We start from the raw sequence: 26,413 nt of genomic DNA, 5'->3' as shown, positions 1-26,413 counted from the left end.
AATATTAGCGATGATATAGTCCTATACCTTCATTTTAATGATTTTTTAAATCAGAAGGAAGTGCCTTGTCCTTGACTATATAATAGAATCATGGTTGGAATACAAATATCCTCACTCCCAGTGTTCTGAGAAGAAAAAAGATAATCATTTGCCTTGGCCGATACTTTATTCTCAAAAAGTGCCATTAGAGAGGAAGTGAGAACCCAAGGACCAACAATCAGCTATAGAAGCAACTAATTTTGCACAGAAGGCAGGAATTTGCAGAGATTCTGATGCCTGTAGATTCATAAGAAAGTGGGTGTAGACTTGTTTTTCATTATGCAATTCAAATAATCATCCTACCAGATTCTAGAATAATTAAAAAAAGGTGGGCCTCCAGATAGCCTTTGAGTATACACTGTCCTGAGAAGATTCTTAGAGGTACCAATTGTTCCAATGATGTTAAGTAAAACTGAAGTGTTGATGGATCTGAGTTTACCCTTAGCTGATAGAAATAAAGTTCTTTACACCTAATTGCAGGAGAAGAGTTGCCTGTCCTGAAATGAAGAGCTAGTAAGAAATAAACTTGCCTTATGGGGTGCCTGACTGAGTCAGAAAAGAACATAACTTTTGATTTCAGGGCTGTAAATTCAGGCCCCATGTTGGGTGTAGAGATTATTTATATAAATAAATAAACGTTAAAAAGGGAAATAACCCTCCTTTGTAAATTATTTTAAGCCATAGGGGAGTAGATAGGAGCACCAGAAGGAGAAATCAGAAGTAACACTGAAAATGCTTATTCGCTTAGTTGCTGGGGACTTCCCAACTAAGTAATATATTTCTGCTCTCTGATGGCACTGGTCCAAAATATAGGCAATGCATTGAATGAAATGCTGTTTCAATCTATCAAAATAATTCATAACCATGTTTGCTTTCACTAAGTAGATAAAAATAACATTTTGTTCAAAGGAGCCGATATGAGCATTACAGATTAATTCCATAAGTGGAAGCTAAATACTATTTGTTTAGTAGTAATTTTGAACTTTCTGTTGATGTAAGCAAAGTCATTAGAGATCATAGGTACTTGCAGACATTTTCAAACAAAATTTTGTGTCTGGATATTACAGTTCCTGATGCTGTGATCTTTTTCTACCTAACACTTCAAAATTCATGGTGTCATCTCACATTTGTTTCTTATTCTACTATTTTAAAAAAGTCTCAATTAACTTATTACTTCTGGATAACTTCTTTGGAGCTAAATAAGTAAAATCTAGATAAATAAAATTATGAACATACTCTGAACAAAAAGCATATTTAAGGGAGTAACTGGCTGCATTATCTCTAGTAATCAAAGTTTTCTAAGATATTCTACAACATAAATTTAAATATTAAAGATCTTCACAAGACCACTAAAATATATTAAATATAACACAAGCCTACTATATAAAATTGAAATGTTTACAGTTTTAAAAGAAGTATGTTATTATTGATTGAGTTATTGGGAAGAATCGACTTTCAGTTTTCTACTTGCATTAAAAAAAATTCTATGGAAAAAAATTCTGTGAAAAGTCTAATTGACTTCCCAGACATTGAGTTATTCATCTCCTCTCCTTTCTTTTTTTTTCTTTTCTTTTTTAAAGATTTTATTTATTCATAAGAGAGGGAGAGAGAGAGAGAGAGAGAGCAGAGACACAGGCAGAGGGAGAAGCAGGGAGCCTGATGCAGGGAGCCTGATGTGGGACTCGATCCCGGGACTCCAGGATCACGCCCTGGGCCAAAGGCAGGCGCCAAATGACTGAGCCACCCAGGGATCCATCCTCTCCTTTCTTCATGGAATTTTTTTCTATTGAGGAAACATTTGTTTGGAGTTTTGTTTAGGTTTTCATCCCCAGGTAAAGATGCAGATATTTTCTATTTCTATTTCTTTTTTATTTTTTTAAAGATTTTATTTTATTTATTCATGAGAGATACGGGGGTGGGTGGGCAGAGACACAGACAGAGAGAGAAGCAGGCTCCGTGCAGGGAGCCCAATGTGGGACTTGATCCCGGATTCTGGGATCACGCCCTGTGCCGAAGGGAGGAGCTCAACCGCTGAGCCACCCAGGCATCCCAGTATTTTCTATCTGAAATTTTACTCCTTCCCTTTGACAACTGCTACCTCAACAGAAGTTTGATCAGATGGGTGGTGTTCAGGGATTAAAAACTAGCCCAATAACTTAGTATGCTTTTTTCCTTATGCTTCAAAATTCAGTATATACTCAAAATTTCTGACTGCTTATCTTATTATCAATCATCTATATGATATATAATTCCAAGAGCCTTAGTCAGAATTTAGCAAATTCCATGATTGGTCTACATGAATGATTATTATTGAGAGTAGAATCTGATAGTTTTCTCTCACTAAAATATTTTATTCATTTAAATGAAATGGTCAGAGGTAACTCGGATAAGAGAATAAAATAAACCATTCTATACTACCCCAGTTAGTGTGTGAGCAGATAAGAAAATAAGCCAGTCTACTATCCATAAAACCCAGTTAGTGAGCTGTGCTTATAAATGGAGGTTCAAGATGTAATTTATTTTTGTTTAGTTGTTTCAAGATATAGTTTAAATCATCCAGAGTTAGTGATATAAAAAATAGTATTTATACTCTGAGATCATATGAACCAAATCTTAATGCTTGGATGAGACAATCTGACTCCTATGACCAATACCCAAGATTCAAGTTCTTTAAAATTATTTACTATTAAATTATTCTTTAAAAGATTTATTTATTTATTTGAGAGAGAGAGAGAGCAAGAGAGCACATGCACAGGGGTAGGAGTAAAGGGAGAAGGGGAGTGAGTCTTAAGCAGACTCTGTGCTGAGCATGGAGATCACGTGGGGACCTGAGATCACCATCTGAGCTGAAACCAAGAGTCGGATGCTTAAGTGACTGCAATGATCTCCAGGTCCTCTGATTGAGCCCCACATTGGGCTTCCTACTCAGCTACATTGGGCTTCCTGCTCAGCTGGGAGTCTGCTTCACTCTCTCTCCCTCTGCCCCTCCTCTGTACTCATTATCTCTTAAATAAATTAATGAAATCTTTTTTAAAAAAAATCAAAGAATTATGTCACAAACATCCAAATAAATCAGATTCAAAAATGTATGTGAATGGAATGTCTTAGACATACACATTTGGAATCTTGTAATAAAGAATTTTACAATAATTGCTGGGATGTAAATATCACAATACTGATTTAGAGAAACATATTACCTTTAGTACCTAATTCAAAGGCATCAACTCAGTATTATCTTAAAGAGGACTGATTATTTCAGGTTACAAAGCAGGTTCTCATTAATTTTCAAGACAGCTTTTCAATTATTTATGTTTTTTAATATTTTATTTATTTATGCATGAGACACACACACACACACACACACACACACACACACACAGGCAGAGGGAGAGAAGCAGGCTCCATGAAGGGAGCCCGACGAGGGACTTGATCCCAGGTCTCCAGGATCACACCCTAGGCTGAAGGCGGCACTAAACTGCTGAGCCACCTGGGCCGCCCTAATTATTTATGTTAAATGGCATAGCAAATTTAGAAGCATAAGTGGCCAATCATTGCATTACCAGATCATAGAATCCTCCAACTTAGGACTGGCAAAGACCTTGGCTATCATGTACTTAAACAACTCATCAAAATCTATTATCCTCTGTATTCTATGAACTCCAGGCCATCAACTTACTTTTGAAAAGAGCTAATAGTAGAACCTCCTACTTCTGAGGCAATCCATTTTCCATTAGAACAACTTCAACAACTCAAAACTTCGTTTTTTTCTACACACCAAGCCACAGTTTCATTCACACCTTTGAGCCATGATGAATTAGACTAATCATTCTTCTAATGACAACCTTCCTTTCCTTAATTATTTGAAGAGTTTCTACATGACAGAAGCCTTATTTTATATGGGTTAAATTTGCTAAATTGTTTAAATTCTTATTTGAATACTGTTAATCCTTCATTCTCCCACTCTTTAGCCCTCTATTTTTTAGGGATATGGCCTTGTAAGTGGACACAATGAGCATATTTAAAAATTCACTCTCATTTTTAAATATCATCAAGCACATAGATTGCAGAAGACACTGTAGTAGGCATACAGCATCAGGTGCTTACGTGGTTGACAATCAAAATTATAATACTGGTGATATCAACAAATATTTGTTCACTATAATGCTTTATAAAAATTATTTTATTATATTTTCTCAGAATTTGCATGAGGTAGATAAGACAAGTCTTTTTAATTTTTTTTCGAGTACCAGTCAACTTTTATTGGATATTAATTATGAATTAAGCAACGGAAGGATCAAAGATGCCAGGCAAAAGTCATGGTCAGGAATGCCAAATGTGCTTCCACACTGGGCCCTCTTCAGTAGTACTTGCGTAGCTGTTGATGTTTGAGCTCCTTGTAAGAACAACAGTAGTTGAAAAGCACATAAGCAGCCAGCACCATAGAAATCCCAGCAACGCCCCCTTTCTTCACATTGATATACTTGTTGTAATACCCGTAGTAACCTCTTTGAAATGCTCCAGTGATGCCCTTAGAGGTGAAATCCTGCATCAGTATCGAGCCTGGCAGCTCTCCTAGTTTCACCTCCATGAGCTTCTTTTCCTTCACTGGTATGGGCGACGCCATCTTGGAGTCCTGGGTGTCCGCCAAGTCTTTTTAATTTTCATGTTAATTTGAAAACTATAGACATTGTGGCCCAAGAGAATAACAGTTCCAGGAATATTATTCAGGTCTTCTAACACCAAAGATCAGGTCTTCTCTGGTATAGACATCAGTTACTTTTCTCTTTCATAAAAATAATTTTGATTGCTATGTAGAAAAAAGGGAAATATCTCTCACAGATCTCCATTATTTTTTTTTATTTTTTATTTTTTTAGATCTCCATTATTTTATAAAACACTTCCTTTTAGTTAATATTGGGGAAAAACTGAGACCTTGATCTTCTTAAAAGAGGCTGCAATTCAGTTGGGTTTTTTTTTTTACATCAGAAAGAGAATCTTTAAAAAAAAAGATTTTATTTATTTATTTTACAGAGAGAGGAGACAGAGCATGCAGGGTGGAGAAGAGGCAGAGGAAAAGGGAAATAGAGTCTTTTTTTTACATTGGAGTTCAATTTGCCAACATATAGCATATCACTCAGTGCTCATCCTGTCAAGTGCCCCCCTCAGTGCCTGTCACCTAGTCATCCCATCCCCCTGCCCACCCCCCCTTCTACTACCCCTTGTTTGTTTCCCAGAGTTAGGAGTCTCTCATGTTCTGTCACCCTCACTGATATTTTCACTCATTTTCTCTCCGTTCCCCTTTACTCCCTTTCACTATTTTTTATATTCCCCAAATGAATGAGACCATATAACGTTTGTCCTTCTCCGACTGACTAATTTCACTCAGCATAATACCCTCCAGTTCCATCCACGTCGAAGCAAATGGTGGGTATTTGTCATTTCTAATGGCTGAGTAATATTTCATTGTATACATATACCACATCTTCTTTATCCATTCATCTTTCAATGGACACCGAAGCTCCTTCCACAGTTTGGCTACTGTGGACATTGCTGCTATAAACATTGGGGTGCAGGTGTTCTGGTGTTTCACTACATCTGGACCTTTGGGGCAAATCCCCAGCAGTGCAATTGCTGGGTCATAGGGCAGTTCTATTTTTAACTCTTTGAGGAACCTCCATGCAGTTTTCCAGAGTGGCTGTACCAGTTTACATTCCTACCAACAGTGCAAAAGGGCTCCCCTTTCTTCACATCCTCTCCAACATTTGTTGTTTCCTGTCTTATTAATTTCCTCTATTCTCACTGGTTTGAGGTGGTATCTCATTGTGGTTTTGATTTGTACAGAAATAGAGTCTTAAGCAGGCTCCATTATGAGTGCAGAGCCCTGGGTTCCTGGCTCAGTCTCACTCTAGGATCAGGACCTTGAGACCATGACTTGAGCTGAAATCAAGAGTTTAACCAGACTGGGCCACACAGGTGCCCCCATTAGGAAAAGAATCTTACAAATGTCACAATGCAGGGTGAGGGTGGGGGTGGGGGAAACCCTAACAAAAGAGACGTAACCCAAGGCATGAATGGCTTGTTAGCAGGAGAAAAGTAAAGAAAACCTACAGCATACATTATTAAGAAGTTTTTCGTGAAATTAGAGAGTACTAAGATTTAATAGAGCTCTACTGATATAAAAATGAAGCTTCTGAAAACTGACTCAATGCAAAGAGTAAGAAAACTAAGCAGATCAAAGAAAATTTTAAACTTTCCTGCTCAAATAAAACCAATAGAAGGAATAACCTCACCTGGAAAAGGGAATCTTCCTCTTTACAAAACCCCGAGTCTAAAAAAAAAAAAAAAAAAAAAAAAAAAACCCGAGTCTTCCTGAATCAAAGAGGCTCGTTTTTCTCACAGCTGTCCTGGCTGAGGAGCCTGTCCACATAGTTGGGCTGCGGGAAGATCACATGACTCCCCTGCGAGCTGGCAGTCAGGGACACCTCCTGAGAATAGGTCTGCAGGAACGCTCCCACCCCGTCCACGCCCACAAACTGCGAGGCCGAGGCCGGCACGCCCAGCAGCCCTCCTCCTGCAGCCTGGAGCAGACGTGATGCGTGCCAGCGCCTCAGCTTGAGCGCCAGCAGCACGATGAAAAAGGCAAGGAAGACGCAGGAGACTGAGGCCACAGCCACCACCAGGTACAGCCTGAGGTCGGAGTCGTCTGGGTCAGCTGAGGTCCTGATGCTGCCCAGGTCCGCTGAGATGTCGGGGATGCTGTCCGCCACAGCCACGGTGAGCGTGACGGTGGCCGAGAGAGGGGGCTGGCCATGGTCCTGCACCGCCACCACCAGGCTCTGCTTGAGCGCATCTCTGTCCAGCAGGGCCCGCGCTGTGCACACCTCTCCCGTGTGCAGCCCCACCTGGAAGAGCCCAGGCTCGCTGGCCTTGAGCAGGCGGTAGGACAGCCAGATGTTCTGGCCTGAGTCTCTGTCCACTGCCACCACTTTGGTGACCAGGTAGCCGGACTCTGCATATCGGGGAGCCAGCTCCACACTTGTGAAACCATCATTGGGGAGGGAAGGGTACAGGATTTCTGGTGTGTTGTCATTGTGGTCCAGCACGAATATACTCAAGGTCACATTGCTGTTAAGTGGTGGGTCCCCTCTATCTTGTGCAGTTACTCTCAACTGCAGGTCACAGAAAAGCTCATAGCCAAAGGAGTGCAAAGCATACAGGATACCGGTGTCAGAGTTGATGGACACATAGGAGGATAGAGATGCCTCCTGGAGAGTGTCTTCAGACAGGGAGTAGTGACATGGGCATTCTCCTGGCTGTCTGGATCATGTGCAGTCACAGAGAAGATGGAGGCACCTCTAGGGTTGTTTTCAGGGATGTAGACAGAATAGGAGGACTGGGGGAAGGCGGGTGGGTTGTCGGTATCTGCCACATCTAGGTAGGTAAGTATTTCTGTAGACAAAGGTGGAATTCCTTTATCTGTAGCGGTTATAGTGATGTTGTACAGGGATACCTGTTCTCCATCTAGTACTGTATTTGTCACTAATTGATAATAATTTTCTACTGATTTTTCCAGTTCAAATGTCAGACTTCTAGAGATAGTACATGTTACCAGGCCATTCAGTCCAGAGTCTCTATCATATACTTGAAAAAGAGCGATTATTGTTCCTGGAGGCGTACTTTCTGCAACTGATCTGCTTCCGGATGTAACTACCACTTCTGGTACATTATCATTTACATCCAAGATAGTTTTTAAGGCTTTTGCTCTGTCAAGTAGACCTGGCCGATCCCTGGCTTCAACATCCATCTCATAAAAACTTGAGTCCTCATAGTCTAGATTTGCAGAAGTTGATAGTTCTCCAGTGGAAACATTTAAGCAGAAAATCTTTGAGATCTTTTCTGTTACCTTCAGGAAGGAATACGTTACTTCTGCGTGAACTCCTTCATCCTGATCAGTAGCATTTACCGACAATACTGGTACATACCTACTGGCAAATTTTCAGGAATGCTCACACGGTAGACAGACTGAGTAGACACCAGAGCATTGTCATTAACGTCTAGGACAATTACCAGAATTCTTGCAGTGCCTGAGTGGACAGGATCACCATCATCCACAGCAGTAAGAACCAAGTGATAAATGGCCTGTCCCTCCCGATCCAGTGCATGCTCCAGCACCAGCTCTGGATACTTGGGCCTACTGGCTTCGCTCCACACGTCCACTGAGAAGTGACTATTCTCACTGAGTTTGAAGCCCTGAAGAGAGTTCATTCCTACATCCAAGTCATAGACCTCCAATAGTGGAAAACGAGAGGATGGGACTGCGTTTTCCAGAATTTTCACTTCCAATTCTTCCCTGAAGAATCAGGGTGTATTGTCATTAATGGCCACTATTTCCACTTGTATGGAATAAAGATTCAGTTTATCCTCAATAAGGACGCTAAAACTCACCAGGCACGGTGCAGTCTGGGCACAGAGCTCCTCACGGTCTATCCTGCCTGCAGTGACCAAGCTGCTGCTTTACAGGTTCAGAGCAAAAAGTTACATCTTCCTCTGGAGATGATTCAGACTCCACGCTCCACCAGCTCCTAGGGCCCCAGCCCCAGATTGTCAGCTATGTTTCCCATGAAGGAATCTTTGTCTAACTCCTCAGGAATGGAATAACAGATCTGCCTGGCCTCAGCTTCCCACAGAGTCCCTAGAATGAAGAGCACCACTATCACGCTGTGGTGCTGGCACTTTTGCAGAGCAGCCATTACTGGCTCCTTATGGACTTCCTTGGGATTTGAGTAGGGGGAACAGGCTTGCAATCACTTTGGTGCTTCTCAGAATTGGAAGCCAAGGTCCATAAACAAGTGGAGGTCAGATGAGAAGTGCTTTATTTTTTTTAAAGATTTTATTTATTTATTCATGATAGTCACACAGAGAGAGACAGAGAGGCAGAGACACAGGCAGAGGGAGAAGCAGACTCCATGCAGGGAGCCGGACGTGGGATTCGATCCCGGGTCTCCAGGATCGCGCCTGGGGCCAAAGGCAGGCGCCAAACCGCTGCGCCACCCAGGGATCCCGAGAAGCGCTTTAGACTAGAATTTCTGCGCAACTGGTGAAACCATGTCTGATCTCTGTGCTGGGGGATATAACTTGAGTTATCATTGCTTTCCTTGCCTGGGTTAGTGAACAGTGACACTTAAGAGTTCTAATTTAATACTGCACCATTTTTGTGAAACCATCATATAGAAAACCTTATTTCTGCTAAATCTACTTACATGTCACTCATAGTGTTTCTCTCCCCCAAAAGAATAAAAGAGCATATTTGAATAATTTTATATGCTCCCTGTAATTTACCATTTATTTTTGTGTTATAGCTCCTAGGGCCTTGGAGAACAGAAATAAGATTACATTTTCATGTAAGTCTTGAATTTTCACATTCCATCATTTATATTTGTCCCATTTTCATTCTTTATGATCCAAGTTCTTATTTAAATTCTAGTTAGTTAACCTATAGTGTAATATTAGTCTCAGGAATAAAATCTAGAGATTCATCACTTACATATAACACCCTGTGCTCATCACAAGTGCCTTCTTTAATACCCATCACTCATTTAGTCCATCCCCCTTGTCCACCTCCTTTCCAGCAACCCTCAATTTGTTCTCTGTAGTTAAAAGTCTCTTTTGTCCCATTTTCAGTAAGGGCACCAAAGACACATTTGGACTTATCCACCTACTGCCAGTTAGTTACAAGTATTGTCATTTTTAGATGTCACTACCTATTTTATTAATGCATAGGTTAACAAACAACCTAACTCAGGCAATATTTCTGTATAATTTTTTAAAAATGAAAAGGGGGTTTTGGGCTGCCCAGTCGGTGGAGACTGCAACTCTTGATCTTGAGAGTCATGAATTTCTTTTAAAAGATTGTATGTATTTATTTATTTATTTATTTATTTATTTATTTATTTATTTATGACACACAGAGAGAGGCAGAAACATAGGCAGAGTTCTCCCTCTGCGGACTCCTTGGGGAGCCTAATGCGGGACTTCATCCCAGAACCCTGGGATTACAACCCTGAGCTGAAAGTAGGCACTCAACCACTGAGCCACCCAGGTGCTCCAGGGGTCGTGAATTTGAGCTCTCTGTTGGGTGTAGAGCTTGCTTAGATGAATAAAAAAGTTTTAAAATAAAACGTGAAAATATATTTGCTACAATGGCAAAAATTTATATTTATATATTATATGTAGTTTAGGATTAACTGGATTGAAACTAAACCACTTATTGCCTTCATTTGTGTTTAATTATATATAGATAATGTTTCTCAATGACCGCGTGATACTAATTATCAAAATGTTTCAGGATATATGCTTTTAGATTTAAAAAATTTTTTAAGATTTTATTTATTTATTCATGAGAGACACAGAAAGAGAGGCAGAGACACAGGCAAAGGGAGGAGAAGCAGGCTCCATGCAAGGAGCCTGATGCAGCGCTTGATCCCGGGAATCTGGGATCAGGCCCTGAGCCAAAGGCAGATGCTCAACTGCTGAGCCACCCAGGCATCCCAAAAAAGATTTCATTTATTTATTTGAGAGGGGGAGATAGAGAGCTTACGCTAGTACACAAATGGGGAGCTACAGAGGAAGAGGGAGAAACAGGCTCCCTGTTGAGCAGGGAAACCAATTAGGGGTCAATCTCAGGATCCTGGGATCATAACCTGAGTCTAAGGCAGTTGCTCAATTGACTGAACCACCTAGGCACCCTGATGGTTTTAGATTTAACAAAAATTGGGCAGCCCCAGTGGCCCAGTGGTTTAGCAACGCCTTCAGCCCAGGGTGTGATCCTGGAGACCTGGGATGGAGTCCCACATCGGGCTCCCTGCGTGGAGCCTACTTCTCCCTCTGCCTCTGCCTGTGTCTCTGCCTCTCTCTCTCTCTCTCTCTGTCTGCCTCTCATAAATAAATAAAATCTTAAAAAATTTAACAAAAATTTCAGCATCACAAGGCCATTTTCCATGAAAGACTGCAACACAGATAAATGAACAAAAAAATTCTAAACGCATTTCCCAAGTAATGCCCAGAAAAATCAACAAAACACAATAAAATCAAGGCATATAGCCTCTATACATTTTACTTCTATAGCAATTACTGACATCTAGCTATGCTTATGGAAATAAAGGGCTTTGAAATAACTCACCTGCTGCAAACTGACTGAATTAGAAGTCATCTGGGAATCTACAATGCTGGTACTTTCAAACCAAGAGGCTTCATTACAGAGAAGATCTTGTGGTGGAACATTTTCAGGCTTTACATTGAGAAATTTAAAGTCAGTCTTTGAGGAATGTGAGGCAGCACAAAGATTGTAAGAATAAGGCAAAGTCCCTTCGCTGTAACTGGAGATAACTCCAGATTCAGTCTTGGAGCAAACATTGGTCTGAAAGCAGCCCCAGGTGGTGGAGCTGGAGGAGCGTCGCAGGCGCAGGGCAACCGCCAGAATCACCGCGAGGAGGAAGAGCACGGAGATCAAGGCCAAAGCCACCACCAGGTAGAACTGCAGCTCAGCCTGGGGATCAGCGGGCGCCTGGCGCTCGCTGACGTCTGGCAGCGCCTCCTGCAAGCTGTCAGCGAAAACCAGGAGCAGCGTGGCTGTGGCCGAGAGGGGCGGCTGTCCCCCATCCCGCACAGCGACCAGCAGGCGCTGGCGGGCCGCGTCCCTGTCGCCCAAAGCACGCGCCGTGCGCACCTCGCCCGTGCGCAGCCCCAGGCTGAAGAGTCCCGGCTCGCTGGCCTGCAGCACGTGGTATGACAGCCAGGCATTGTGTCCCGAGTCGGCGTCCACCGCCACCACCTTGGTGACCAGGTAGCCGGGCTGCGCGGCGCGCGGCACCGTGTCGAAGAGCGCCGAGCCGTCGGGCCCCAGCGCCGGGTACAGCACCCGCGGCGCGTTGTCGTTGCGGTCGCCCACCAACACGCGCAGGCTCACGTTGGCGCTGAGCGCGGGCGAGCCCTGGTCGCGGGCCTGCAGGGTCAGCTCGAAGGCGCGCAGCTGCTCGTGGTCGAAGGCGCGCTGCGCGAACACCACGCCGCTCTGCGCGCTCACCGACACGTAGGACGCCAGCGCCCGTGGCTCCAGGTCGCTGGCCACGATGGAGTAGGAGACGCGGCCGTTGGGCCCCAGGTCGGGGTCGGAGGCGCTGACTTGGGCGATGGAGGCTCCAGGAGGGTTGTTTTCGGCCACGTGGACCACGTAGGAGGCCTGCTGGAAAACTGGCGCGTTGTCGTTGACATCCGCAATGTGCAGAGTGATGCTTATACTAGAAGAGAGGGGCGGCTTTCCCCTGTCGGTGGCCATTACACTGATGTTGTATTCCGGAATCTCCTCCCGGTCCAGGGGACCATCTGTCACTAGCTTGTAATAGTTCTTTGAGTAAGAATTCAGTATAAAGTCGGCCTTTCCCAAGATGCTGCAGTAAACTTCTCCATTTTCTCCAGAGTCTCTATCCCTTGTTTTTATCAAGGCGACCACAGTTCCTGGTGGCGAATCTTCTGGTAGAGGAGTAAATATTGAAGTCATCATCACTTCAGGTGCACAATCATTTTCATCGAGAATTTCAACTTGGATACTGCAGTGGGCTGCTAGATCTCCAGGATCTTTTGCTTCTACACTGAGAGTGTAACTATTAGCAGTTTCAAAATCAAAATAATCCTTTGTCGTGATTTCTCCTGTTGTTTTATCTAAGTTAAAAAACTGTTCCACTAGTTCATCCACATTATGAAAGGAGTAGGTGATCTCTGCGTTGACACCCTCATCCTGGTCAGTGGCTGTTACCCGAAGCACAGAGAAGCCCCGGGGCACACCTTCCTGCAGGCTGACCTTGTAGATGTCTTGGATGAACACTGGAGGGTTATCATTAGCATCTGTCACTTGAATTTGGATCTGGGTGGTGCCGCTCTGGGGTGGGTCCCCACCGTCCACAGCTGTTAGAACCAATTGATGGAAACTCTGTTTTTCTCTGTCTAGAAAATGTTTCAGAATCAACTCAGGATATTTATGTCCATTTGGAGTCTGTTTCTCTGAGAGATCAAAGTGCTCATTGTCATTAAGATGGTATCTTTGCAGTGAGTTAGGACCAGCATCTGAATCCAGGGCCGGGTCTAGTGGAAATGTTTTACCTGGCTTGGTGGATTCTCCAATTTTTAAATCAATCTTATTATGTTTGAATACTGGGGTGTTGTCATTTATATCCTGCACTAGTACTGCTACGTGAAAGATATTTAGTGGGTTTTCAGCGACAGTATCGAAATCCAGAATACACAGAGACTTCTTTCCGCATATCTGCTCTCGATCTATTCTGTCACTCACAAGTAAGTCCCCACTTTCAGGATTTACAGTGAAATATTCTTTCTCCGCGCTAACACGCAGTTTCCGGGCTGGCAAGTCCCGGACACTGAGCCCCAGATCCTTGGCGAGGTTTCCTACCACCGAGTTTTTGGCCAGCTCTTCAGGAATTGAATAGCGGATCTGATCCGGGAGAGCCCCGCAGAACAAAGACATCAGGAAGGGCAACAATACCTGCCGCCACCGCGCTGGGCTGCTCCACTCTGCTCTCGGCCTCATCCTCTTTCTCCACCGTGGCTCTGCTTTTTGGTCAAGAGGAGAAATAAGCCCTCTGTGGATGGCAAAATGCCGGGTAGGGTCTCTCTTTCTGCTTTTGTTTTCCGTATCTGAATCTTTACTGGTCTCCTCTATATGGCTGGTTTGAGCAGGAAGTTACCCTCTAAGAGGCTCCCAAATGCATCTTCTCTCACTTTTTTGACCTACACCGACACCCAGAGGTCTTCTCGTGGAAGTGCACCAATTTCTTGTAAATGTTTTGCGAAATATATTTTTTTTAATTTACTGAGAGTATTTATTAATTTTTAAAATGGTATATATCCATATAGTTCCAAATTGAAAAGGTATATGCAGAACATTTTCTCCTCTGCTTTCATGAACTCATTTGTTCCAGGAGAAATAAGTGTTACTTTTTTTTGTGTACCATTCCAGAGAGATGTTTTGTATAGTGCAGATTTTTATAAATGTTCTCCCCCCTTTAATACATAAATGTAAGTATACAATATAACATATTCTGCATTTTCACTCATTATATCATGAAATTATTTCGTATCAGTACATAAAGGGCTTTCTCATTTATTTCTTCCATCATATGGTTGCACAATAATTTACTTAACCAGAAATACTATTTTCTAAAATAAATCAAGTGGCTACTCAAATAAAAATACATTTCCTGTGTGATATTAGTGTAACAATTATCTACTGTTCTCCTAGACATTTAAAATATGTATCACTCTGATTCTGGAATATATTCCTAATGCCAGCATCCAAATATGCTTGATGCAGTTTCAGGCCAATTGATATTTCCAAATTTTATTTTAAAGCTTCAGTATTTTATTTTATTTTTTTTCTTTTTTCTTTTTTTTATTTTATTTTTTTTTCAGTATTTTATTTATTTTTAAAAAGACTTCATTTATTTATTTATTTGAGAGAGAGAGAGAGAGAGACAGAACAGCAGGAGGAGTGGCAGGCAGAGGAAGAGGGTGAAGTTGACTCCCTGCTAAGCAGGGAGCCCAATTCTGGACTTGATCCCAGGACTCTGGGATCATGATCTGAGCCAAAGGCAGATGCTTAACCTATTGAGCCACGCAGGTGCCCCGGCTTCAGTATTTTAATCTCTCCTCAGAATCTCAATATTTCCTCTCTCTCCTTTCCCCCTGTCAGCTAATTGTATCACATGACATTCTATTTTTCCATGTATCTCACAGTTTCCCACAAAGACAAAAAGCATTTAGAAACTAAAATGCTCCTTCTTAAGTTGAATTGAAGCATAGTCCACAATCTATTACTACAATTCCTGGCTATCTAAAGAGCACTAATTTGTGTAGCCCTAGACATTCACAAATTCTTAGTTAACTCACAGAACTAAAGGAAGGCACAAAGAACAAAAGTGTTGTATATCCCTTGCATGCAAAATATTTTCCCCATATCAGATCATCCCAGAGCCATCTCAAAGCTAACTGAGAGCAATTTTCAGGAGCAACGATGAGGCTTACTTACTACGTAGCATAAATTGTATCAATACAGAATCCAAGTTACCCAACATTTATAAGTCACTCTCATGATGAGAAAGGAAAGGTTTTGAAACTTATATTTTCCTTAGAAATCAAGAAGGATTTCATTGTGATGCCATAATAGGAAATTTAGAAATTATTATTTAGTTAAATGATTTATTTACTTAGAGAAAGAGATAGTGACACAGATAGCAAGAGATAGCATGAACCAGGAGAAGAGGGAGAAGCAGACTCCCTGCTCAGCATGATGTGGGGCTCCATCCCAGGACCTTGGGATCATGACCAAGCTGAAGGCAGATGCTCAACCAACTGAGCCACCCAGGTACCCCGAAATTTAGAAATTACTAAAATTATTCCTTCAACCTACTTAAAGATGAATGAAATAATGGCCAATATTTTTGGTAATCAAAGAAGTATGCCAAAGGAATCACATAGTTACTGCTGGTGCCTCTCAAAAACTGCAACAACAAAATATGTGAAATACACCAATCCAATTGAGAAACTATCCCTATTAAAATTATACCTAAAAGTTAAATTTCCTCCAGTATTTATAAATTGTCACTGTTTAATTTTCAGAAAAAAGAAAATTTCAAAGTAGAAAAGAGGAAATTTAAAAAGTCAAGCTAGAATCAATAACAGCATCATACGACAGAATAATATGATTTTATACAATTGCCTTTCATTTCAGTTCTTTTTTTTTAAGTCATCATCTAGAGCATCTCAATGACTCAGTCCATTAAGCGGCCTACTCTTGATTTCAGCTCTGGTCCTGATCTCAGGATTGTGAGTTCGAGCCCTGTGTTGGGCTTCACCATGGGTGTGGAACCTAGTTAGAAAAATAAAAAATAGGGCAGCCTGGGTGGTTCAGTGGTTTAGTGCCTGCCTTCAGCCCAGGGCATGATCCTGGAGACCTGGGATCAAGTCCCACATCAGGCTCCCTGTATGGAGCCAACTTCTCCCTCTGCCTGTTTCTCTGCTTCTCTCTCTCTGTCTCTCATGAATAAATAAATAAAATCTTTAAAATTAAAAAAAAGAAAAAAAAGAAGTAATCTCTACCCCAACACGAGGCCCGAACTCATGACTCTAAGATCGAGAGTGCATACTCTACCCACTGAGCAGCCAAATGCTCCACATTTCACAGTTCTAATCTATCCTTTCACTAATATCTAAATGAAAATGACACTTAAAGGAGGGAGATGCTTAGAGGTATAAAATTAAGAAATTGCTGCTGAGACTAAAACTGAATGAAGACTACAAATGAAATAAATAACTTTTATGAGTAGTAACTGATATTATTTTTGAGGTATCACTTGCCCCTCCCCTTTAAAGTAATAGAAGACTAAAAGACAAATGTCTTTATATATTACCTATCTTATTCAATTGGAGACATTTATATTGCTCTCTGCCTATGTTTTGATGTGGCAAGATTGACTCACCTGATGAAGACTAGCGTCTCCTTTCGTCTCGGATATATCCTGAGTTATCAGAAGAGGCTCGCTTTTCCCACAGCTCTCCTGGCTGAGGAGCGTGTCCACATAGTTGGGCTGCGGGAAGATCACACGACTCTCCCGCGAGCCCGCGGTCAGGGACACCTCGTGAGAATAGGTCTGCAGGAACGCCCGCACCCCGTCCACGCCCACAAACTGCGAGGCCGAGGCCGGCACGCCCAGCAGCCCTCCTCCTGCAGCCTGGAGCAGACGCGACGCGTGCCAGCGCCTCAGCCTGAGCGCCAGCAGCACGATGACAAAGGCGAGGAAGACGCAGGAGACTGCGGCCACGGCCACCACCAGGTACAGCGTGAGGTCAGAGTCGTCTGGGTTGTCAGGAGACTCGAGGCTGCTTAGGTCGGCCAGGATGTCTGGGATGCTGTTGGCCAGGGCCACAGTGAGCGTGACGGTGGCCGAGAGAGGGGGCTGGCCGTGGTCCTGCACCGCCACCACCAGGCTCTGCTTGAGCACATCTCTGTCCAGCAGGGCCCGAGCTGTGTGCACCTCTCCTGTGTGCAGCCCCACCTGGAAGAGCCCAGGCTCGCTGGCCTTGAGCAGGTGGTAGGACAGCCAGGCATTCTGGCCAGAGTCTCTGTCCACTGCCACCACCTTGGTGACCAGGTAGCCAGACTCTGCATATCGAGGAGCCAGCTCCACACCTGTGGAACCATCAGTGGGGAGGGTGGGGTACAGGATTTCGGGGGCATTGTCATTTTGGTCCAGAATGAAAATACTCAAAGACACATTGCTGCTGAGTGGAGGTTCCCCGCTGTCGCTGGCTGTCACTAACAGTTGCAGGTCTCTAATCTGCTCATAGTCGAAGGAGTGCAGTGCATACAGGACACCAGTATCAGAGTTGATGGAAACATAGGAGGAGAGAGGCATCCCATGGAGTGTGTCCTCAGCCAAGGAGTAAGTGACTCTGGCATTCTCCATGCTGTCAGGGTCCTGGGCAGACATGGATAAAATGGAGGCTCCTTTGGGGTTGTTTTCAGGAATGTAGGCAGAGTAGGAAGCGTGAGGGAAAGCAGGTGGGTTGTCATTGATGTCTGCCACCTGCAGTGATATGTGAGTTTCTGTGGACAGTGGTGGAATTCCATGATCAGTGGCAGTTACTGTGATGTTGTATTCTGAGACCTCTTCCCTATCCAGTGTTTTGCGTGTCAACAACCGATGATAATTTCCATAGGTCTTTTCAAGTGTGAATGGCAGATTATCCAGAATAGAACATGTGACAAGGCCATTCTCTCCTGAATCACTGTCATGTACATTGAAAAGCGCAATTACTGTACCTGGGGAAGAAGTTTCTTGGATAGAGCTGGTGAGAGATGTAACAGTGACTTCTGGAGCATTGTCATTTACATCCAGAACTGTCACCAGTACCTTACTTCTGGCTCGGAGACCAGGTCCATCATGGGCTTCTACATCTATATCATGAAATCCAGAGTTTTCATAATCTAGATCCCCCAATATTGTTATGTCCCCAGTCAAAGAATTCAATTGGAATAGTTGGGACATTTTATCTCTCACTTTGCGGAAAGAATAGGTTACTTCTCCGTTGGCTCCTTCATCTGGATCAGTGGCTTTTACAGTGAGTAGCCGGTAGCCCACTGGCACGTTCTCTAGAACATTCACATGGTACTCTGGCTGAGTGAATACAGGAGCGTTGTCGTTGGTATCCACAAGTGTTACATGAATCTTGACAGTGCCAGAGTGAGCCAAGTCACCTCCGTCAAAGGCAGTGAGAAGGAGGTGGTGAACTGCCTCTTCTTCTCGGTCTAGGGCAAGCTCCAGCACCAGCTCAGGGGACTTAATGCCATCTGCTCCACTTGGCACGTCTAGGGAGAAGTGAACATTCGAGCTGAGCTGGTAACCCTGCAAGGAGTTTACTCCTACATCTGGATCAAAAGCTTCAGGAAGAGGAAATCTTGTCCCAGGATTTTCATTTTCAGCAACTTTTATTTCCCTTTGCTCTATCCCAAAGGTGGGCGCATTATCATTAACATCGATAATTTCCACTTCTATTCCAAAAATCTTCACTTTGTCTTCCAGAAGAATCTCCAGGCTTACTACACACTTTGGAGATCTGTCACAGAGCTCCTCCCGGTCTATCCTACCCGCCGTGACCAAGCTGCCGCTTCGCAGGTTCAGAGCAAAGAGCTGCGTCCTACCTCTGGAAACAATGCGGACTCCACGCTCCTCCAGCTCCCGGGGCTCCAGTCCCAGGTCCTTGGCGATATTGCCCACATAAGAGCCTTTCTCCAGCTCCTCAGGCACAGAGTAGCGGATCTGTTCGGCCTGGATTTTCCACAGGGCCCCCAGGAGAACGCAAATCCCGACCAGCCGGCTGCAGTCTGGGTGATAAGGAGGAGCCGCCATTACCGCCCCGCTGCGGAATAGCTTGCACTTGGGTGTTTCCTCAGTGGAGACCAGAGGAGCCCCAGGATCTTCGGGGTCCAAGATTATGTGCTTTCACCGTTGGATGTTGGAATTCTGGGGTCCAGTCTTAAGCTTCCTAAAGCCACAGGGCTAATACTTTGTGATGCAGAAATCTTCTGGTTCGGATTAAATTCCTGGTTACGTTTCCCCTGATTGGTGAACAGCGACACTCAGAGTCCTAACCTGTTACTGCAATATATTTTTGGTAAAGAAAAGCACTACCTGTTTATATCATTTCTTTTTCATAACCTATTTTTCCTAAAAGAATAAAATTCAAGCTCCTGTTTTTATTTGCAATGAAAATCCAAGCATGATCCAAAGCTTACTGTACAATAAACCTTCCAAAGTAATTTATTTATTTTCAAAGAAAAATTATTTTTTCTAAGAATTTTTATCTTTTAAACTTTTCCATTATTTATTTTCACAGTCCATTTTTGGTGCAGTGCACTGTGTAAGGGACACATTTATCCTTTCCAGAAACAAGGATGAACTTGAAGAATGAAAGCATAGGTAGGTGAAAAAACAGTGTCAGTTCAGAGAAGTTGGAGGTTTAGTCCTTCCTTATAGAAATAAGTTCCCTCACATGAGTTGACCCTTTAGAATCTGGCGCAACTTTTGAATTCCCTTTTAAGAAAACATCTACTGTTCAAGAGCTATCCTTAACCCCGTGCAAATGGGCTTGGCAAATATGATAGTAGGTCTGGGAAGTTAATTTGTTCATTAATTTTGTATTAGAAGATTTTAGGTCACAGGCTATGTTTGTGACCATCATGTTCACAGTGTGCACTAAAACTTTAGAACAGCACCTTCCATAGAGTAGACACTCAAACACAAAGTTTTTCCAATGTTTAATGAGTGTATCACTAATATAACTGCAAAGCCTAAAATAATAAGTAACTGATATTAAAATAAATAATGACAGGAAAGTTAAATGGAAACTTTGTAAAAAAAACAGACATTTTCAGTATCTTTTTTCACATAAAGACACATCCAGAAGGTATTATTATTTTACTATCATTTATAAGTTTATTGTAGATCTGATTTTAGAAATAACTACAAAAAAGGAAAATTTTTAGTAGTTGTATATATGTTATTACTGAATGTTTCAGTTTTCTTATAAATGAATACTTTGACTAATTAACTAATTTTACAAAAAAAATTTTAAAGATTTTATTTATTTATTCATAGAGACAGAGAGAGAGGCAGAGACACAGGCAGAGGGAGAAGGAGGCATCATACAGAGAGCCTGACATGGGACACGATCCAGGGTCTCCAGGATCACGCCCTGGGCTGCAGGCAGCGCTAAACCGCTGCGCCACCGGGGCTGCCCCTAATTTTACAAAATTTGATATAAAGCACCAAATAGCCAATTCTTTAGATTATTCCTCACATACTAATTAGCTTCTAGAAGTTATTCATAAATTTTAATCAGACAAGAAAGTCCATTATTTATTCAGAGTAATAAAATCATCAAGACTTTGGGGAGCAAATTAAAGGTAATTTTCACATTCCTCAAAGGACTCACAAATTGCTGGGGATTAGGAGGTAAAATGCGATGTTTTGAAAAACAGACTCAAAAAAAAAAAAAAAGAAAAACTTAGACTCACTTCTCAGAAACCTATACTTAAAAAAAGAAATATGAGAGAGGCTTTATATACAAAAAGTTTCGGGGTGAGCCCTGGGTGGCTCAGCGGTTTTGTGCCTGCCTTTGGCCCAGGGCGCGATCCTGGAGTCTGGGGATCGAGTCCCGCTTTGGGCTCCCTGCATGGAGCCTGCTTCTCCCTCTGCCTGTGTCTCTGCCTCTCTCTCTCTCTCTTTCTGTGTGTCTATCATGAATAAGTAAATAAGTCTTTTAAAAAAAGTTTCATTACATTCCTTATCATAACTGACAAAGTATAAAGAGTATAAAAATAAATTACTGAAGAATGGTTAAGATTTTTTTTAAAGATTTTATTTTTAAGTAATCTCTACACTCAGTGTGTGGCGGGAACCCACAACACAGATATCAAGACTCACATGTTCTACTGACTGAACCAGCCAGGTGACTGGAAATTTATTTTTGAATGAGATTATGGAGTGTTAATAAAATTGATCCAAAATTAGTGATCAAATTGGTCTTTACTACATGTGATAAGGCAAAGAAGTGCTAAGAGGCATAATTATGAAGGCTCTACTAAAAATACACATTGCAGCAAAAGATGAAAACCTATAATATATTTGATGAAGATGAACATAAACTAACTTAAGTAGAACTGTAACTACATTTATAAAGAATAAAGCTTGAGTGCTCACTTTGGCAAACCATATACTAAGAATAAAGCTTTAAAAAAGGTATCACACATCAACTAAGAAAGGCAGTGTTATTATTAAAAGTAGCATCCAAGAACAAGCTCTCTTTAGCAATAATTTCTGATCATACAAAATTGTTAACAGTACAGATTGAGAAGTATTAATTAGGCAATTGCCAAGACTACTGAACAATCAAGGAACCAAACTCCACCCGTCCCATACACCTCTTCTACTAGAATTATCACTAAAAAATGAACAATAGTAAAAAATAATTATGCACTACGGAGAATAAAAGTAGGTTTGCAGAAACTCACGTGAGAGGCAAAAGCTGATTCATAAACGAGTTGGGGGTCTTCATTGTTGACACATCCATCCATAGAAGGATCATCACAAAGGAGATCCCGAGGAGGAACCATTTCTGGTTTCAGGTTGGGAAAATTAAACTCTGTCTTAGCTGATTGTGAGGCAATGCACAGATTGTAGGAATAAGGCAAAGTCCCTTCGCTACAGTTGGGAGGAACCACAGGTCCGGACTTGACACACAGACCAGGCCAAAGGCAGCCCCAGGTGGTGGGGCTGGAGGAGCGTCCCAGGCGCAGGGCAACCGCCAGAATCACCGCGAGGAGGAAGAGCACGGAGATCAAGGCCAAAGCCACCACCAGGTAGAACTGCAGCTCAGCCTGGGGATCAGCGGGCGCCTGGCGCTCGCTGACGTCTGGCAGCGCCTCCTGCAAGCTGTCAGCGAAAACCAGGAGCAGCGTGGCTGTGGCCGAGAGGGGCGGCTGTCCCCCATCCCGCACAGCGACCAGCAGGCGCTGGCGGGCCGCGTCCCTGTCGCCCAAAGCACGCGCCGTGCGCACCTCGCCCGTGCGCAGCCCCAGGCTGAAGAGTCCCGGCTCGCTGGCCTGCAGCACGTGGTATGACAGCCAGGCATTGTGTCCCGAGTCGGCGTCCACCGCCACCACCTTGGTGACCAGGTAGCCGGGCTGCGCGGCGCGCGGCACCGTGTCGAAGAGCGCCGAGCCGTCGGGCCCCAGCGCCGGGTACAGCACCCGCGGCGCGTTGTCGTTGCGGTCGCCCACCAACACGCGCAGGCTCACGTTGGCGCTGAGCGCGGGCGAGCCCTGGTCGCGGGCCTGCAGGGTCAGCTCGAAGGCGCGCAGCTGCTCGTGGTCGAAGGCGCGCTGCGCGAACACCACGCCGCTCTGCGCGCTCACCGACACGTAGGACGCCAGCGCCCGTGGCTCCAGGTCGCTGGCCACGATGGAGTAGGAGACGCGGCCGTTGGGCCCCAGGTCGGGGTCGGAGGCGCTGACTTGGGCGATGGAGGCTCCAGGAGGGTTGTTTTCGGCCACGTGGACCACGTAGGAGGCCTGCTGGAAAACTGGTGCGTTGTCGTTGACATCCGTGATGTGTAGGAAGACGCTTTTACTGGAGGATAGGGATGGCTTGCCCTTGTCTGTGGCTGTAATGGTGACATTGTATTCTGCCATCTGCTCCCTATCTAGGGCACTGTCAATCACCAGCTTGTAATAATTCTTGGAGGTGGATTCTAATTTGAAAGGACCTTCTTCCTGAATATAGCAGGTAACCAGACTGTTTTGCCCAGAGTCCTGGTCTCTCACTTTAAATAGGGCTATTACAGTTCCAAGATCTGAATCCTCTGGAATCTGGTTAGAAAAGGACATCAATGTAACCTCTGGAGCATTGTCATTCTCATCAACAATTTCAATCTGAACATTACAGTGAGCCGTGTGCACTCCTCCATCCTTGGCTTCTACAACCAGCATGTATCTACTTGTCTTTTCAAAGTCCAGTGTACCATTGGTTGTAATGTCACCAGTATTTGGATTGAGATTGAAGAGGAGGCTGGTACTTGTTGGGGCACTGAGGAAGGCATAGGTGATCTCTGCATTAACACCCTCGTCCTGGTCGGTAGCCATCACTTGCAGCAGAGAGGTCCCCCAGGGCACGTTTTCTGGGAGGCTAACTCTGTATGTGTCCTGGCTGAACACTGGAGCATTATCATTGGCATCGGTGACCTGAATCCGAATCTGGGTGGTGCCACTTAGGGGAGGGTCTCCACCGTCCATGGCAGTCAGGATTAACTGGTGAGAGCTCTGCTGTTCTCTGTCCAGAGGTTTTTCCAGCAGTAATTCTGGGTATTTACTTCCATCAGGACTTTCCTTCATTGTCACAGAGAAGTGTTCATTGGGGTTGATAGTGTATATCTTCAATGAGTTACTTTCTGCATCTGCATCTTGTGCAGAATCCAAAGGGAATTTTACACCTGGTAAGGCTGACTCACAGATTTCCAAGTCAATGACTTTTGCCATGAAACGTGGTGCATTGTCATTAATATCTTGGATTTCAACAATCACATGGAAAACATTCATTGGATTTTCAGCAACCATTTCAAATTCTAGTGTACACTCCGATTTCCTCCCGCAAATTTCTTCTCGATCTATTCTACCATTCACTAACAAATCCCCACTCTCTGTACTCACACTGAAGAAATTCTCTGCACTAACCCACAGTTTTCGAGCTGGCAACTCCTGGACACTGAGCTTCAGGTCCTTGGCAAGGTTCCCCACCCGCAAGCCCTTGGCCTGCTCCTCTGGAATAGTGTACTGGATCTGCTGGGATATAGCCCCCCACAGCAAAGACAGCAGAAAGAGAAACAGTACCTGAATTTTCATCAGTTCAGTTTTTCCGGAGCTTCTTTGCATTTTTTTTTATCTCACCGGGAAGCTTCTTTTCAGGATGTCTCTGAGATGTTTAAAAAAATCAAAGACAGCACCTGGGCTTTTGTGATTTGAGGGCAGGACTTGAGTTGGTGGGTGCAGCCTCCGCCTTCTTATGTGTGCAGGACAAAGCAGGAAAACACCGCCTAAGTCTCCCACAGAATTTAGAACCTTTCTTCCCTTTGGTCAACAGCGGCGCCCGGAGGTTGTCTGGGAGAACTGCATATTGTCCAGCCATTTACCCTCCACGAGCAAGCTCTCAAATCTATGTATCTTATTTGTTGAAAACCTAAGTATTCATATTTACCCTCTATATTTGGCATGTTCTAGTTTTTATCATTTCGTAAGTATTGTTATCATTTTACATTCTTTTTTGCATTAAAAAATTCACAAGGCATACCACCTTTTTTCAGTTTAGGGGGTAAAAATATCTTCAGTGATTTCACTGTATTGGTGAACACTGGTGTGAGTAGTGCAGATGAAATAAGTTACTGGCTTTTTACCCACACTTTCGTGAACTATGATCCATACATTTTTGTAAAATCCATAACCTCCTTTATATAGTATTTTAACTCTCTCCAAAAATACTTTATCAATTCAGTAATACTTTTCAAAGATACAATCTTTGCAAAAAAGTCAAGACCCTAGACTTATTTTAATGTATTGCTCACTTTTTAAAAACAGGTAGTCTTAAAAAAATAAAATAAAATAAAAACAGGTAGTCTTCTCATTAAGTACAGCACAGCCTGATAACTTTGTTAAAGTGACAATTTAGTACACATGCTTTTATACAGTTGAATCTTGTGAATGCCATATTTATTATTTTTATGAAATCAGTGCTTTTTATTATATGAATGTATATGTAATACACCATAATGCCAATACTCAGATCCAGCTGATTTATTCCATTGATACGTATAGTGAGTTTGACTTGATCACTGGTAAATCTTGGAGAGGTGTTGAGAGTCCTTAGACACTCCATTTTGGAACTTACCTTATAATCCTTGAACTCACCTTGGATAACTAAAACAAATACTTTTATTTCAAATGCATTACCAAATTAGATACCAATATAATGATTTATTCTCCTATTTTGCAATGTTAATCCAAACTCACATTACACTCCAGTCATAACAGACTATTTTCCTATGACCTTATTTTCATTGTTTTCCCTACTTTATGAATTTATATTTTCTCTTCCTTTTGCCATTAACCTTCTCTCTTTCTATTGTAATGAATTCTTGCCTATCCTTAAGAAAATCCTTTCTATGAAAATGGAATGTCTGAGACTTTTCAGCATCTATACAAGTTGATGGAAATTGTACAGTCTTTGTACTCTCTGTACACTTTCATAACATTTGTGTAGACTTTGTTTTATACAGGATTATTAGAAAATCTCTTAGAGCAGCTGAAGTTCCTGGGGCACTACCCATTTAGCAATTTTTCTCATGAAGAAAGTGATACTAATATAAAGACTCTTCCTTAAAGAAGACATTTTGAAGATCATGTGCTTTTTCTGTGAGATATTTGCATGTTTGAGTGAAAATATACCTTCCTCTGCTCTGCTCTCAGTTATTTGGCTCAGGCTCTGCATCTCACACTATTGAATATAATATCTCCTTCTAATGTATGGAGGGAGAGATATGTTACTTTATTTGAAACCTAATGAAATAGATTTTGGATGACTGTCTGAGGTGATTTGATGGGTGAATTTCATAAATTTCAAAATGAGCCAAAAATTTCTGGCTCAAGAAAGGACTCTATTCCATTGTTGGAGTAGCTGGTCTGGAATTGTCCTGCTGAGACTGAAACAAATCTCCAGCATTTTCTTATCCTTCTCAAAGGACAAGAAATGTCACTTCAAGACTCCTAACAGTTTAGGCAATTGACCTCCCCACCTTCAGACAAAAGGCTGAAATCAGTATGAATGAGCACATACATCACGCATACCTCAGGTATACACAGTAAGAAATACAGGCCACGTAAAAACATTTGACCAAACTTTACATTTTTTTACTCAACAGTTTTTATGTCATTGAGATGAAGAATATGGCGCGGCATGGAAAGAGCAAGCATCATTTTACAGGAGTCTAAAATACCTAATATTTATATTTTTTATTTGTACCAGTGAGGATAAGCTAAATAGTTTGGAGCAACAAACCTCAAATCACAGGAAATTAAAATGAAAAAGGTCTATTTATCAAAGGTATACACATTAGTGAATGACAACCACAGAGCTCTTGCTATATTCAAGCATTCAGATAGAAGGAACAGCCACAATTTCAAAAAATAACTTAGAAATCT

At 42.7% G+C, this 26,413-nt stretch overlaps 2 protein-coding genes and 2 pseudogenes across 8 annotated transcripts in view; all 4 read right to left on the bottom strand.

Annotated features, from left to right (window-relative positions):
* LOC144313998 (protocadherin gamma-C5) overlaps positions 1–26,413 on the bottom strand; it is a 183,459-nt gene that overhangs the window by 120,256 nt on the left and 36,790 nt on the right. The window contains exon 1 of one of the 7 annotated variants that reach the window (XM_077897576.1): positions 16,587–19,219. The exons of 5 other annotated variants lie outside the window; for them this stretch is intronic. In XM_077897576.1, coding sequence (XP_077753702.1) covers positions 16,587–19,016 — 2,430 coding nt within the window. In that variant the 5' untranslated portion in view covers positions 19,017–19,219. Of the gene's footprint in view, positions 1–11,218; positions 11,392–16,586; positions 19,220–26,413 lie in introns of those variants that run through there. One more of the 7 variants, XM_077897592.1, reaches the window with a different exon arrangement.
* LOC144314006 (ATP synthase F(0) complex subunit f, mitochondrial pseudogene) lies at positions 2,737–5,189 on the bottom strand (annotated as a pseudogene).
* Positions 6,167–11,199, bottom strand: LOC144314000 (protocadherin gamma-A6 pseudogene; annotated as a pseudogene).
* Positions 19,100–24,064, bottom strand: LOC144313261 (protocadherin gamma-B1-like). The gene is made up of 2 exons (XM_077896415.1): positions 21,680–24,064; positions 19,100–19,225 (listed from the first exon to the last, which is right to left on the bottom strand). The coding sequence occupies exons 1-2, from the start codon at positions 24,062–24,064 to the stop codon at positions 19,100–19,102; spliced, it is 2,511 nt and encodes an 836-aa protein (XP_077752541.1).

Source organism: Canis aureus, chromosome 5 (assembly GCF_053574225.1).
Source record: "Canis aureus isolate CA01 chromosome 5, VMU_Caureus_v.1.0, whole genome shotgun sequence".
In the NCBI taxonomy this organism is placed as follows: domain Eukaryota; kingdom Metazoa; phylum Chordata; class Mammalia; order Carnivora; family Canidae; genus Canis; species Canis aureus.
This window is presented reverse-complemented; position numbering and strand designations above follow the sequence as displayed.